This window comes from Trichosurus vulpecula, chromosome 1 (assembly GCF_011100635.1).
Source record: "Trichosurus vulpecula isolate mTriVul1 chromosome 1, mTriVul1.pri, whole genome shotgun sequence".
NCBI classification, from domain to species: Eukaryota; Metazoa; Chordata; class Mammalia; order Diprotodontia; family Phalangeridae; genus Trichosurus; species Trichosurus vulpecula.
Window position 1 is genome coordinate 25,225,579 of NC_050573.1, and position 15,095 is coordinate 25,240,673.

Genomic DNA, 15,095 nt, shown 5'->3' on the forward strand with positions numbered 1-15,095 from the left:
AAAGAGATGATATATGTTCAGCACTTCAGAAACCTTCAAGTGCCATACAAACGTTATATGTGATTATTATTATTTACAGTTATTATTCTTGTATCCCCTTCATCTCCTAGCATGGGGGCATTACAGATAATAGGTGTTTAGGGCTGATATCAGTGAGGAGAAAAGAATGGCTTATGGAATAGGCAAGTCGGGGGAGCATAGAGAGAGATATATTATATAAATTCATATGTGTATACACACATATATGTATACATATATGCATTCACAAATACATGCACATACATATATGTATACACACATATACTTACATATACATATGTGTATACATATACATACATATGTGCATATGCCTATACCTGTATCTATCTATCTATCCTTCTATCCTGTCTATCTATCTAATCTGTCTATCCTGTCTATCCTGTCTATCTTATCTATCTATCTATCTATCTATCTATCTATCTATCTATCTATCTATCTACAGCTAGCCTTGGGAACCCTGTCTTTCATTTTCTGTCTTCCAAATCATTCCCTCCCCCTTCCCACCCCACCCTCCCAGGCTCTTTTGGTTTCCCAGTATCCTGTTGTCCTGCCTGATCATGCCCTGTCCATATCACTTGGATTTTGCCCTAGACCTAGAGCTAGCCTCAAGTTACCTTGGCTCCCTGCCTAGTATTTAAATAAGACACAAGCCTGGGTTTGCATATTCATATATGCAAACAAACCCCCACTTGATTTAGTGGTCCTGTCCTTGATTTTTTAAGGGCTGTGCATTTCTTACTGCTGCAGCAGGGTGTTGAAGGAGTCTGATTTTGCCATTTAAAAATGACAGATTGGAAAATACCAGCTCAGTAGGGAGGACTGGAGGCAACCACTTGGGTACAATCACTGCGGAGCTGTCTCATCCCTCCTCTTCTATCTTAGCAACTACCCCCATCCTTGCCTTCACCAATAGACATTAGCAAGTGTCAGCCATTGAAATAAATTTGAAGTGATGTAGTCCAGTGAGCAGAGCACACTGGCCACGGGTTCTAGTCCCAGTTCTGCTGCTGACCAGCTATTGTGACCTTGGGAAGACCATTTGCCAATGGCATGGGGGAGAAGGTTTCACAGATTTGGGGAGTCACAAAATGAGTTTGAATCGAGCTTCTTCCATATACTCCAGGTATGACCTTGGCCATATTCCTTCACCAATATAAGCCTCAGTTCCCTCATTTGTAAAATGAGGGAAATTTTAAATAAATGGTCTCTGGAGTCCCATCCACTTCTAAGTTCTATGATTCTCTATAAAAACCATTAACACAGGATTGGCTCTTCTCAGAGAAGTCAGGGATTGCTAAGCAGAATGTCTCCATCAATAGGAAAAGCTCCCCATATTGGGTAGATTTGATTGACCCTCCCCTCTCCCCATTATTATGAGGATAGGTTCAATACTGGGACAGAGGGGAGAGGTGTTATTGCTAGAAATTGTCATGATATAAAAATTAAAATTATCAATAAAACTTATTTTCTTTTAAATGGGAGGCTGGACTTGGTGCCCTGTGTGGACTCTTCTAGTTTTCAGTCATAGCACAGGGCTTTTAACCTTTTTATTTGTGTTTTATTTTTTTGTGATGTGTGCCCCTTTGGCAGTCAAAGGAAGTCTATGGGCTCCTCAGAATCATGCTTTTAAATGTATAAAGTAAAATATGTTGAATAGCAAAGGGAACTAATTATTAAGATATAAAAAAATTATAGACCCCTGGTTAAGAACACATACATGTATATCTATATCTATATCTATCTGTGTGTATGTATGTATATACATATGTATATATACATACATAATGTATCTACATGCTGAGGAAAAAGATATATGTGCAAATATGCATACATATACACATGTATGTGTATATGTGTATGTATATATATACACATTATAGATTAATGCTAGAAGAAACCTTGGAATGTAAATTTCCTGAGGGTAGGTACTGTTTCACATTTGTCTTTGTAACTCCAGTACCTAGCACAATGTCTGGCACATAGAAAGCACTTAACAAATGTTTAATGATTGGTTGATTGGCTAGATGGCACCTCATCCAGTGTCCTGACTTTACAGAGGAGAGGACTGAGGGTCTTCATCAGATGCCACACTGTCCAGGACTGCTGGCAGCTATGGTGTCTCCTTCCTCCCCATTGCTAGCCCAAGCCCCAAGATAGGAGATTCTGAGGTGGGGGATAGTCTTTTGTTTTGATTGAGGATTAAGAGGGTTGAGTTAGGCACGTATTTAAAAACCTGAGCTGGGGAGGGTGCCAGCTTTGGGGTGCCCAAGAAGCAGCTCCCATTCTGCATCACATTCTCATACATTTTAAATCAGGATTTTGGTTATTAAATGCTCCAGAGGAGTAGAAGCAAGTACTAGGAGACTAACCATGAGAAAAGGAAGCAAGCAGTCATGGGAAAAGCGGGGTTGGAGAGATGTCAAAACTAGATGTCAATTCTTTCTGATTCTTTTTTTTCTTTCTTAAATATGTTTTGTTGATGCCCTTTGTTTCTTATATCACAACTCTTCCTCATCATGTCTCCTTCACACCCTAAATTGAATCCTCCCTTATAGCAAAGGGACATAATTAAACCTAAGCACCTACTCCAGTGGGAAAGCATACACCATTCTATAGGGACATCCTTTCAATAAAAGTCACATCTAGTCACAAAGGAAACCTTTCAGGCTCCTTACAAAAATGACAGTCAAGAAGTGACCATTGATTTAGAGCTGAAAGATCCCCAGCAGGCCATGGAGTCCAGCCATTTTTATGGATGAGGAAACTAGGGCACAAAGAGAAATGACCTGTATAAGGTGATACGGGTAGCAAGAGTAAGAGTAGGGATTTGAACCCAGATTCTTTGATGTCAGACCCAATGGCCTTTCCATTACATTTCAGGATAGGTTCATTGCTCACAGATTTATGGTTGGAAGGGACCTCAGAGGTTCCTCAATCTAGTCCCTTCATTTTTCAGATCAGGAAACTGAGGCACAAAGGTTAAGTGCCTATCCCAAGGTTCACAGAGGTATTTAGTGGCAGGGTTAGGATTAGAAACCAAGTCCTCTAAGCCCACCTCCCACATAGGAATTATAGGATGATAGATTTTGATCTGGATGGAGACCTCTAGTTCAACCTTGTCTCATGGAAAATGTTCTCTCAAGAGAGGAAGTAATTTACTCAATAGGTAGGTAGTAAGTGGAAGAGCTGGGATTTGAACCCAGGACTTCTGACTGAATCCAATTTGCTACTTGCAAACTCCTCTACACTAACTATTGAAATGTGGAGGGAGAGTAGAATAGTAATTTGTGAATTGGGGAAATTTAGACCTCCCTCTGATCTGCATAATTTAGGCTCTGCAAAGAATTATGGGGCATGTGCTGAATCAGGCAGCCCTGGAAGAAACCACAGTCTAAGGCACACACAGGTGGCAAAGGAAATGATGGAGGAGCAGTTTTTCTGGAACGCTCCCATCAGCCTTACAGTTCTGCAGAGGGGAGGGTGGCTGAGAGGGAGGGATGGAAGCACCTCATTACCTACTGAGCCTGAATTCCTGGACTTGAAGCATTTTTAATTCCTTCTCCACTTCGATTTGTAATTTTTAAAAATTCCCTGACACATGAGCCTGACCACTTGACAAGCCAAAGAATCATTTTGCCTATCCTCACAGAGGATCTCTATTCAGCAATCGATCAGTCAGTGCCATAAACTACAGGGGAGAAGAGAGGAGGAATTTCCTGTCACGTTTTCACAAGCATCAGTCCCAGAGTCTTGGTAGAAAACCAGGGCCTCAGAGGTGACAAAATATACTATAGCAGTTTCTTTTAGAGATTCTAGGGATGACAGGGCTGGTAGAAGAAGTTTGGAGTTGGACAATGCTTAACTGGATAGATAGATACATAGATAGATATGTCTATATCTATCTATAGATATCTTTATAGATAAATAGTTATAGAACATCTATCCATCTATCCTATCTACCTATCTATCCATCCATCTACCTCTATCTGCCTCTGTCTTTATCATCTTTGTCTGTTGTCTGTCTATTTATCCATCCACCTATATATCCCTATCTGCCTCTGTCTCATCCAGTGCTTCAGAAGTGCTGAAGGAGTCACAAGTCGAAAAAATTTAAGAAGCTCTGATCTATACTCTCTATCCATCCGTCTCTCTGTCTATCTATCTATCTATCTACCTACCTATCTACCTATCTATCCATCCATCTATCTCTATCTGCCTCTGCCTCTATCATCTATTCTCTCCATCCATCTATCCATCTCTCTATGTGTTCTGCTCAAGGTGAGGGCAGGGGCAAAGATGGTTGCAGAATCCAGAGTTTCAGAGCTGAAAGAGATCATCTGGTCTCATCCCAACCTAAACAAAAATTCCCTTACGACATCCTCAACAAGTGGCCATCCAGCCTTTCCTTGAGACTCTCTAATCGTGGGGAGCACATTACCTCCTAAGACAGCCTACTAAACTTTTAGTTAGCTTTAAATGTTAGGAAGCTTTTTCTTATATCAGACTTAACTTTATTTCTTCCCAACATCCCTTTCATTGTTACTAGTTTTGCCCTTTGGAGCCAAGGGGAACAACTTGAATCCCTTTTCAGTGAGATAGCCTTTCAAATATTGCTTCTTTCCCCATCTCCCCCACTAAATCTTGCATGAGTATTCCCATTTATATAGGTTAAATACCCTCCCTTTCCTCAAGTATGAACTTGAGGCCCTTTACAATCCTAGTTGTTCTCTTCTGGATGCCCTCTGGCTTATCAAAATCCTTTCTAAAATATGGCACCAAGAACTGAACGCAGTACTCCAGGTGTGTTTTTAACCAGGCCAGCACACAGCAAGATCATCACTTCTCTAGTCCTGGATGCTTTGAGACTCTCTTAATATAGTTCAATATTGTATTAGATTTGTTGGAGGCCATAATCACATCACTGCTCCAAGTTGAGCTTGTGGCTCACTATTACCCCCAAATCTTTTTCAGATAAATTACCATCTATCCTACCCCCTCCACATTCTATTTGTGAGGTTGATTTTTTTGAACCCAAGTACAGGATTTTTTCCATTTATCCCTAAGGAACGATGGCTTGCCAGATCTATCCCTACATGATGACCTACCAAGGTTCTTTTGAAATTTGACTCTATCATCTGTAGACACTGTTTACATTCCTTGGGGTCATGACATTACACAGGATTCCTCTTCTTTACATGCCATGGAGTCATGACAAAAGAGATCAAAATCACTTGAGTGACTTGAATTTTCTGCCTGCTACCAGATTGAAATATGGTAAGGACAGAGTTCCCCTTCACTATTGGGAAGGTTCAGACCTAGAGGGTCTCTCTCTGCCTATAGTCAGAGTCCTTTATCAAAGCTGGAAGAGACTATGGAAATAATCTACTCCCTACTCCAATTTTTTTAAGGATGAAATTTACAAAGAAGAGTGACTTGACCAAGGTCACGCAACAGCCAAGGCAGGATTAGAACTCAATTCTCATAAGTGCCTTGAAGTCCTTTGTCCTTTTTGTCTTTATATTCCCAGTATCTAGAAGAATAGCTGGCACTTAATAAACATTTGTTGAATTGAACCAAATTCATCCAATCAACACTCATTGAGAATAAATTAAGCTCCCCCTACAGGCTGGACTCTGTCTGGCAGTGGGGATACAAAGTCAAAGAACAGATGGTGAATTGAAATTTAACTGAAATCTTTTAGCTAGATACCAATAGAGGGCCACATTGATGTTTATACATAAACATAGCTGGTCGGTGAAGTATGATGATGATTTTAAACCCTCTTTGATGATGGATCAACCTTTCCCAGAATGAATGCCTTGATGTCTACACAGCAGGAAGCCTTCCCCAACGAGTATTCCACCATAACACCCTCCATTGTAGCCATTTCTTGCCTTCTACAATGTATTTTCTAAGAATGAAGGTTGAAAGGGTCTCTCCCTAATCACATGGATCACATGGACCCAGGGGCTTCTTCTCCCATAATTCATAGTGAATCACAGACATATGGGGCAGGTATGAACCTAGAGGGTTGGGATGCTGATAAGGCAGGGGTCCTTTGCCTTTTTTGTTGTGTCCTGGACCCCTTTGACAACCTTGTGAAGCCTATAGAATCCTTTTCTAATTCTAATGGCTTTGAATTTACAAAACAAAATATAAGGAATTATAAAGGAAACCAATGACATTGAAATACTTATCAATTAAAAAAAGTCATATACCCCAGCTTAAGAATCCCTGCCTTAATGAAAAAGAAAGAAAGGGTATCAGTTAAAGTAGATCTGGGTTTTCCATTCCTGCTATGACCACTGGACTGGAAAGATGGCACAACCAGATCCTAGCCTGGGTTCCGCCATTGCTTTGCCTAATGGTCAGGAGCAAGCTGCCTAACCCACTCTGCATGCCTTGTTTCCCTCATCTGTGCAACGGGGGGCTGTTTGAATCAGCTCTCTAGTCTTCATCCAGACATGGGGAGGTTGAGCAAGACAGTGGAAGTCAAGTTAGTGCTGGGGGAGCCCTTGGGAGGAAAAGCCTCCTACAGAGTCCAAGCTTGTGTTTCGCATTTGGAATCGAAGTTTGGCTGCCAACCAATGTCACCGACCAACCGTGACCTAGTTATGAAACGTTGGCGGGGTCTTTTATGCACTTGATTCCCTCTGACATAGGATGACTGGTGGATGGTTTGCTCTGTTCCAACTAGGACAAAGAACTCTCTCTTCCCCCTGCCCTCCCTTGAACAGACGTTGAACTAGAGAAGCTCATAAAGGCATCACCACAGAACGCTTCTGCTAGGAGGTAACTATTTTATTAACCATTCCTGTATAAAAGTGCCTATAATTTAGCGTCCTCTCCCCCAACTCCTAGTGACCAAGTGTTATTGGAGAGAATGACTCCAGACACAGTAGGGTCTTTCTTGAATAATAGGGGTTTTAAAATAGCTCGAGCTCACATCTCCGTAATGGAGTTCATATTTCAAACCTCGCTCCCCTTACGCGTCTCCCTCCACCCCCAACTCCAACCCTGAGTGGCGTGGGCCAGCACAAAGAGAAAAGGCAGTGGAGGTTACTTACGACTTCATTGGAGGAGAGGAAGCTGTAGACCTGGAGGGACTGGCTGGGGGCGTGGCCAGACCGGGTCTCACCGCTGCTCACAGTTCCCTTTTGGATAGCCTTAGAGCAGGGCCTTGGGCGCCTCCGCCTCGACTTGGGCCCTTCTTCGGGGGACTTGGCCCTGTGCCTGCCAATGGTAGAAAGAGAACAGGGAATGGTCTGATTTGGGGGTCTAGGTGACCAGCTAGAGAGCAGAGGGAAGAAGTGGGGATCCCATCTGTCATGGCGATTGACACCAACAGAATGCCGATAACTGATGATGATAATACATAGCTAATGTTTACAGAGCACCTACTGTGTACCAGGCACTGTGCAAAGTGCTTTACAATTATTATCTCATTTGATTCTCACAACAGTCCTGGGAGGCAGCTGTTATTTTTCTCCATTTTACTGAGGTAAACAGGAAACTGAGGCAAACAGAGGTTAAGTGACTTGCCTAAGGTCACGCAGCTAGTCAGTGTCCAAGGCTGGATTTGAACTCAGGTTTTCCTGAGTTCCAGGCCCAGAGCTCTATTCACTGACTCACCCAGCTGTCCCAAAGACTAAAAGCAGAGCTTTAGCCATTCACTGTCTCAAAATAAAATGCCCAATATAAAGATGGAGGGAGCATTTTTGGTAAACATTCCAGAGGGTCATTGGACTCAGAGCTGTTAGGGACCTTAGAAGAGAGAAGGTGATAGTTGGGGGTCAGGGTTTAGAACAGGGAGTATCAGAGCCTGGAGTGTGTGGGGGGGTCTTAGAACAGGAAATGTCAGAGGTGGAAGGGTCCTTAGAACAGGGAATGTCAGAGCTGGGAGAGGCCTCAGAGCAGGGGATGTCAGAGCTTGGACTGTGGGGGTCCTAGAACAGGGAATGTCAGGGCTGGGAGAGGCCTTAGAACAGATTGATGTCAGAGGTGGAAGGGCCCTTAGAAGTCAAGTTAGTCCGATCCCTTCATTATCTAGAGGAGGAATCTGGGGCCTAGAAAGGGTTAGGGACTTGCCCAAGGTCTCACAGCTAGTGAAGGGTGGTAGGTCAAAAGTTGGGAATTGCTCCTGTATCTTGTAATCTCAAGTATGCGTTTAGCCCTCCATCACTTCAAATAGTCCTTGAAGAAAGAGAGGCAGTAAATATCCTCCCTCCTCCCATTTCCTTGCTTTGCAGAGAATCAGAACAAGTCAGTGAAATGATACACATGAGTTGTTTCCCAGCAGGAAGAGGCTGGGTTGACAAAAGATTGTGGCATCCACAGTGGGAGACTAAGCTGAAGATTGCTCCGTGGGTTTCACTCAAGGCAGCTCTAAGTGTGGCGGTCCTGGGGAAGCCAGGGGCTTACCTGCTCTCACAGCTGGAGGAGCGTGACTCAGAGCTGGGTGACCGAGAGTGACAGCGGCGGTGACGATGGCGGTGAGATTTTCGAGGTCGGCTTCGGGATCTTTGGGAAGTTGACCAAAAAGAGGACAGCACAGATGAATCCGTATCTACCTTCCCAGAAATCTTACCCCTCTATGCACTCTTGGATCTTCTAACATGGCACTCCATTTCCCATTGCTGTCCCTCATTTCTAGGATACTCTCCTCCCTTCTCACCTCCATCTTTTAGTTTCTTAACTTTCTTAAGACTCACCTCAAATCTTACTTTCTGCTAATGCCTCCACCTCTGAAATTACCTTCATCTACTCTGTATACATCTTGTACAGCCCTAATTATTTATACATTGTCTTCCTCACTGGAATGTTTACTTCCTGAGGGCAAAGATTATGTTTTTGCCTTTCTTTGTATCTCCAACATCTCCCACTATCACCTTGGAAAAATAAGTTGCTCTCCCATCCAAAGAAAAGGGCATCATGTGATAGATGACTTTTCCTTCACCACACTGTACTGGCATCAGTGTCTGCCTGTCCTTTCAAGACATTTGAGGCTCAAGGCCAGTTGCCTTAGCTGAGCTGACAGCCCAGGTAAGCCCCTACTCTCTAACCATCTTGTTTTCCAAAATTGTGAGGTTGGAGGACAGGGGAAAGTGTAGATGACTGAAGTGATTCTTCATCTCTCACCTTTGGCCTCTTTTCTCTACCTCATGTCTGGTGCAAAGTAAGATTTAATATGAATTCAAGTCTATCATTCATTTAGACATCTGTCAGGGGTAGGGAACACGTGGCCTCAAGGCTACATGTGGCCCTGTAGGTCCTCAGGTGCAGCCCTTTGACTGAATCCAGGCTTCACAGAACAAATCTTTTTATTAAGGGCATTTGTTCTGTGAAGTTTGGATTCAGTTAAAGGGACCACACTTGAGGACCTAGAGGGCCACATGAGGCCTCAAGGCCACAGGTTCCCCAGACCTGAATCCATTCAACCATCTTTATCCATCCATTCCTCTACCTATCTTCCTTCTAATTGCCTACTATCTAACTACTCATCCTCTCCTTGTTTCTATCCATCCTCTTCTCTATCATCTAATTATCTATCTATCCATTCATTCTTCCTTATCTCTATCCATCCATTCTTCTATTCATTCATCCCTCCTAATCTCTCTCTATGCATCCTTTCCTCTTTCATCTAGTTATCTTTCTATCCCTTCATCCATCCTTATCTCCATCCATTTCTCTATCTACTCATCTATCATCTAATTATTTAACATCCCTCTACTCATTCCCCTTTATCTCTATTAAAGTTGCCTATTTATCCTATCCTAATCTATCTATTCCTTAACTCTATCATTCATTCATCCATCCATCCATCTATCATCTATCTATCCATCTATCTCTATCTATCCACCTATGTCTATCTATCATCTATCTATCTATCTATCTATCTATCTATCTATCTATCTATCCATCTATAATCCATCCATCCATCCATTTCTCATCTATTCATACAGCTGCCACTGCAGTTTAGACTCTCATCACCTCTCTCCTGGGCTAGTTCAATGATCTCCTATTTGTGCTTTCTGTCTCCATTCTGTTCCCACTCGAATCCATCCTCCAAGGAGCTGCCAAAATTATGTTTCCTAAAGTGCAGATTTGACCATGCCAGTCCTCTACTCAAGAAGCCCCACTAGCTCCCTATTTCCTCTAGGATTAAAAACAAAACTCTGTGGTTTCTTTTTTTAAAGCTCTCACCACTTAGCTTCAGGCCACCTCTCCAGGTTTCACAGGAGCTAGCATTTTTACAGTGCTTTCAGGTTTTCAAAACACCTTCTCTGTGTTAACTCATTTTGTCCTCACAAGAACCTTTGAGGTGGACCCGAGCTTACTAAATGCCATGCCTCTTTGTGGACCTGCATGGTTTCACCCAATGGGTGTTCTTGCTGTCCTCACACCCCACAGCCCATCTCCCATGTCCCTGCATTTGGACAGACTGTGCCGTATGCTTGGAAGACACTCCCTTCTCACTTCCCCTCTTAGAATATCTACTCTATTTCAAGACTCAGCTAAACAGCGACATCCTCCACGAGCTCTTTACTGATTGCCCTCAGATGCCAGTATCTCACCTCTAAAATTTCCTCAGATTTGCTTTGAATTTATTTCGCACATTCTTGTATATGCATGTGCTGTTTCCTGAGACAGAATAAAATTTCCTTGAAGGCAGGAAAAGTTTAATTTTTGTCTTTGCATTCCTAGAGCCTGATACAGTGTCTGGCACACAGTAGGCACTTGACAGTGCTTGTTAGTTGATTGAATGTTTGATCTCCATTTCTGGCATCCCCAGAGTCCCACACTTTGAATCAGAAGCTTTATCTCTTCTGAGATAAAGGAGTCCAGTAAACTCATCATCATCATAGCGTGACCTTTATATGTATTTTAGCTTTGCAGAGAGCCTTGCAGTGGATGGACCAAGTGATGGACTTGGAGTCAGGACAAGTTGAGTTCGAATCTGGTCTCAGACACCTCCTAGCTGTGTGACCCTGGGCAAGTCACTCAACCTGAATTTTTGCCTCACTCTTCTCCTTTGTCAAATGGGGAGAATAATATCAACTCCTTCCCAGGATTGCTGTGAGGATCAAGCAAGACAGTGACTGGGGATGATAAGGATAGTAATTAACATCTCTGTAGTGTTTTGAGATTTACAGAGTGCTGTAATTCATTATTTCATTTAAGCCTCATGGTGAGATGTAAACAATACTGGGAGGTATGTCTTCTTAGTATGCCCATTTTACATGTGAGGAAATTGAGGCTCAGAGAGCTCATACGGTAATAGATCAAATGCTAAAATGGATTTTAGAGGTCACCTGACTCCCTCATTTTACACATATGAAGCCCAGGAGGGTGAAATTATCTGCTCAAGGTCACATGACCAGTAGAGAGATGAATCAAGGTCTCCCTGACTCAGAGTCCAGTCCTGCATATAGTACAGTACACCACATGAGCTCAGAGGGTTAGAATCAGAGGGCTTTAGCTCCAGACTGGAGTTTACTCTACTCCTCGGCTACCCAGACGGCACTGTTAACCACGGCTAACCTTCTTGGGAACTGGTGCTGTGGGTCCTAATGGGGAGTGGGAGACAGTCTGTGATCTCCTTTCAAATCTGTCCCTTGCCTGAGGAGCACAAGGCCACTGGATTAGCCTTCCTAGAGGTGTAAGCAAGATGCAGTGAGACTCCTTTCCCCCAAATTCATTCATCCGTTCATTCATCGATCTATTTTTTCCTATCGCCCTCTACCTGTCTTTTCTTCCTCCCTTCCTTCCTTCCTTCCTTTCTTTCTTTCTTTCTTTCTTTCTTTCTTTCTTTCTTTCTTTCTTTCTTTCTTTCTTTCTTTCTCTTCCTTCCTTCCTTTGTTTCTTTCTTTCTTTTTTCTTTCTTCCTTCCTTCCTTCCTTCTTTCCTTCCTTTCTTTCTTCCTTTCTTCCTCCCTTATTTCCTTCCTTCCTCTTTTCCTCTCTTCTGTCCTTTATTCCTTCCTTCCTTCCTTCCTCCCTCCTTTTCTCCCTTCCTCCCTCCCTTTCTTCCTTCTTTCCTTCCTTCCTTCCTTCCTCCCTCCCTCCTTTCCTCCTTTCCTTCCTCCCTCCCTTCTTTCCTTCCTTCATCTTTCTTTCTTTCTTTCATTCTTTCTTTCTTTCTTTCTTTCCCTATGATTTCATTGATATAAAGAAGAAATTCTCTAATGGTAACCATCTCTAGGGTGGAGTGGGAAGGAAGAGAAAAAAATATAAAAAGAGCACAACAGAGAATAAAAGAAAATTTAGAAGGAAGTATAAAAAGCAGAGTAGCTTTGCAAACAATGTGTAATACTTATATAGTTCTTTAAAATGTAAACAGTGTGAAATTTAGATTCATGATTTTATAGTGAATCTTCTTTTTTATGTTGTGCTGTGTACATGGAAATGTTCTCTTTTTTTGGTCTTTATGTATTTAAGTTCAAAATAAATAAATAAATACAAGCCCTCTATATCAATGCCAATCTGCAAATCTTGTGAAACTGTATAGGACTATAAAAAAGATCATAGTTTGGGTGGCCACCAAATTCCACTCACTAGTTTTACAAATTAGGAAACTGAGGTATGGAAAAGCTTAATGTCTTGCCCAGAGTCATACAACTAGTAAGCGTCTTGGGCACTATTTGAACTCAGGTCTCCTTGACTTCAAGTCCAGTGCTCTACCTGGTGGACCAAGAGGTTAAGTGACCTGTCCAGGGTCATGTTGCTCTATTTGTATTCAAGACAGAGCTTGGAGTTAGATCTACCTGACTCCAAAGCTCACACTCTATGCATTGCCCTATACTGGCTTGGGAATATAGTAACAATGCTACCCATTTCTATAGCACTTAAAAACTATATAGTGTTACTTCTGAACAGCCCTGTAAGAAAAGTCAGTGGATCATAGATTTAGACCTGGAAGAGCCTTTGAGGTTGCAGAATACAGCCCATTCATTTTACTGAAGAGGATACTGAGGCCCTGAGAGGTTGTGACCTGGTGAAGGTCACAAGCTAGGAAACAGAAGAGCCTAGATTCAAATCCTTTGACCTCATAACTAGCCCTTCTCCCATTACGTCATGTCATATTTGATTATGTCCATTTTGTGTATTAGAAAATTAAGGGCCAGTTAAATGACTTGGCCAGGGTCATGCTTAGAAAAAGGGAGTGCTGGGAATCTGATTCAGGACTGGCTAGCCCACTCTCAGTTGCATCATGCTACCTTTTCTGTGGCAAGAGACAGAGTAGGACACAGAGGGAGGGTCCTAGGAGACCTGTGCTCTTAAAGGAAGAGAGAGCCAAGTATCAGGATTCACCTCTGAGAGGTTTCTTAGGTCAAGGACAGAAGACACTGAGTTTAGCGTCAGGCAGTTGCAAGATCCTTTGGATATCATCACAAACTTAGTTTCAGAGACTCTGACTGGGTTACCACATCCCTTGGGGAGCAATGGTGTTACCCTGAGAACCCAACCTTTCTATGTGGAACAATTCCAGTGGACTGTGTGACCTTGGGCAATTCTCTTAATCTCTTCTTCCCTCCATTTTCTCATGTGTAAAATGAGAAAGTTGAATCAGAGGATCTCTGAGATGCCCCTTGGTCTGCATAGAGTCGCCCTGGGTTCATACCCACCTTTGTTGTTTACTGCCTGTGTGACTGTGAGCAAGTCTGTGCCTTAGAGTTTCCTCATCCATATAATAAAGGGGTTGGATTTGATGGCCTCTGGAGTCCCTTCCAATTCAAGATCTTTGATCATGTAAGTCCCTCGAACCCGTGAGGCCTCAGCTCCTCATCTATAAAATGAGGGAGCTTAGACTAGCGCAAATGATTTAACACACGTCGACTGCTTTCCAAGTAGGAATAGATCTGAAAAATGGATTCCTTCCTCACCTACCATCATCCTTCTCTTCTCTTCCTCACTCTAGGCATGGCAGCTTGGATACTATTGTACCAGGACGGGCCAAGCCCATTGGGATGAATTCACTGGTTACTTGACCTTTGGCATGGGACCTTGGAGGTCTTTGAATCCAATCCCTTCATTTTATAGATGAGGAAACTGAGGCTCAGAGATGATAGAGTTATAACTGAAGTCCTAGGATTTGAACCCTGGTCCTTTGGTTGCAAATGCTGCCATCTTTCCACAGCACTAAGTAACCCAGAGTGCCCACAGAAAGCTTTGGGCAATAAAACTCTGTGATGGCCTTTGGAAGCAGGTCTCTAACTTGGATGGCGCTTTCTTGAAAGTAATTCTGACTATGACTTGTGGGCAAGCCTGTGCAAGGGACGTAGCTCTCCTTCAGGCTTTCAACTCACTTTCTGGATGGACTCTAAGGCTATAAAATTGTCATCATTAGTAAGTATGAATGATGCCGATGGAACACCACCGGATGGAACCAGTCTAGACAGCCAAGGGCTATTTGAATTTGTGAGAGAGGCCTGGGAAGCCCTAGCAGCAAAAATAAATCCAGAGTTTGGTGTAAAAACAAAACCAAACAAAACTTTCTAAGTGAATTTAATAAACATCAATATAGCCTCTTCCTGAAGGCAGCAGCACCTGCCTGGGAGAGACCACCCAACATCTTTTCCTTTCTCTTCCTGCATTCTTTGTCTTAGATGATTTTAGACTCTATTGTTTTTTCTGTCTCCACTGGAAATCTTCAGCACTCATCAAATTTCTGCTGCCTGAAGCATTCTTTTCTTTTTTGTTCTACTCTGGGAAAGGGCTGGCTTTTTCCGTAATGTCTAGTTCCCCCTCCTTGCCTCCCTAACACACAACCTGCTAGTGCCCTCCCTTCTATGACTACCCTCTATCTACTATGTATATATCTATTTCTATGCAAAGGAACTTAGATTTAGAGTTGGAAGGACCCATAGAAGCATTGAATCTAATCCCTTGGTTTCTTTTTTAATGAATGAGAAGACAGAAGCTCTGAGAAATGACATCATTTGTCCAGGGTCACATAACTAGAAAATGTCTAAGGTAAGTTTGAACTTGGATCTTCTTGATCCTGAAGACCAGTGATCTAACCACTGTACCACCTCTACATCATCTCCTCCCTCCCCC

General features: G+C 42.6%; 1 protein-coding gene across 1 annotated transcript in view; it reads right to left on the minus strand.

Moving 5' to 3' along the window:
* SRRM4 (serine/arginine repetitive matrix 4) overlaps positions 1–15,095 on the minus strand; it is a 181,966-nt gene that overhangs the window by 26,101 nt on the left and 140,770 nt on the right. The window contains exons 4-5 of the mRNA XM_036761493.1: positions 8,461–8,559; positions 7,107–7,272 (exon numbers count right to left, since the gene is read on the minus strand). Of these exons, the coding sequence (XP_036617388.1) occupies positions 7,107–7,272; positions 8,461–8,559 (265 nt within the window). The remainder of the gene's footprint in view (positions 1–7,106; positions 7,273–8,460; positions 8,560–15,095) is intronic.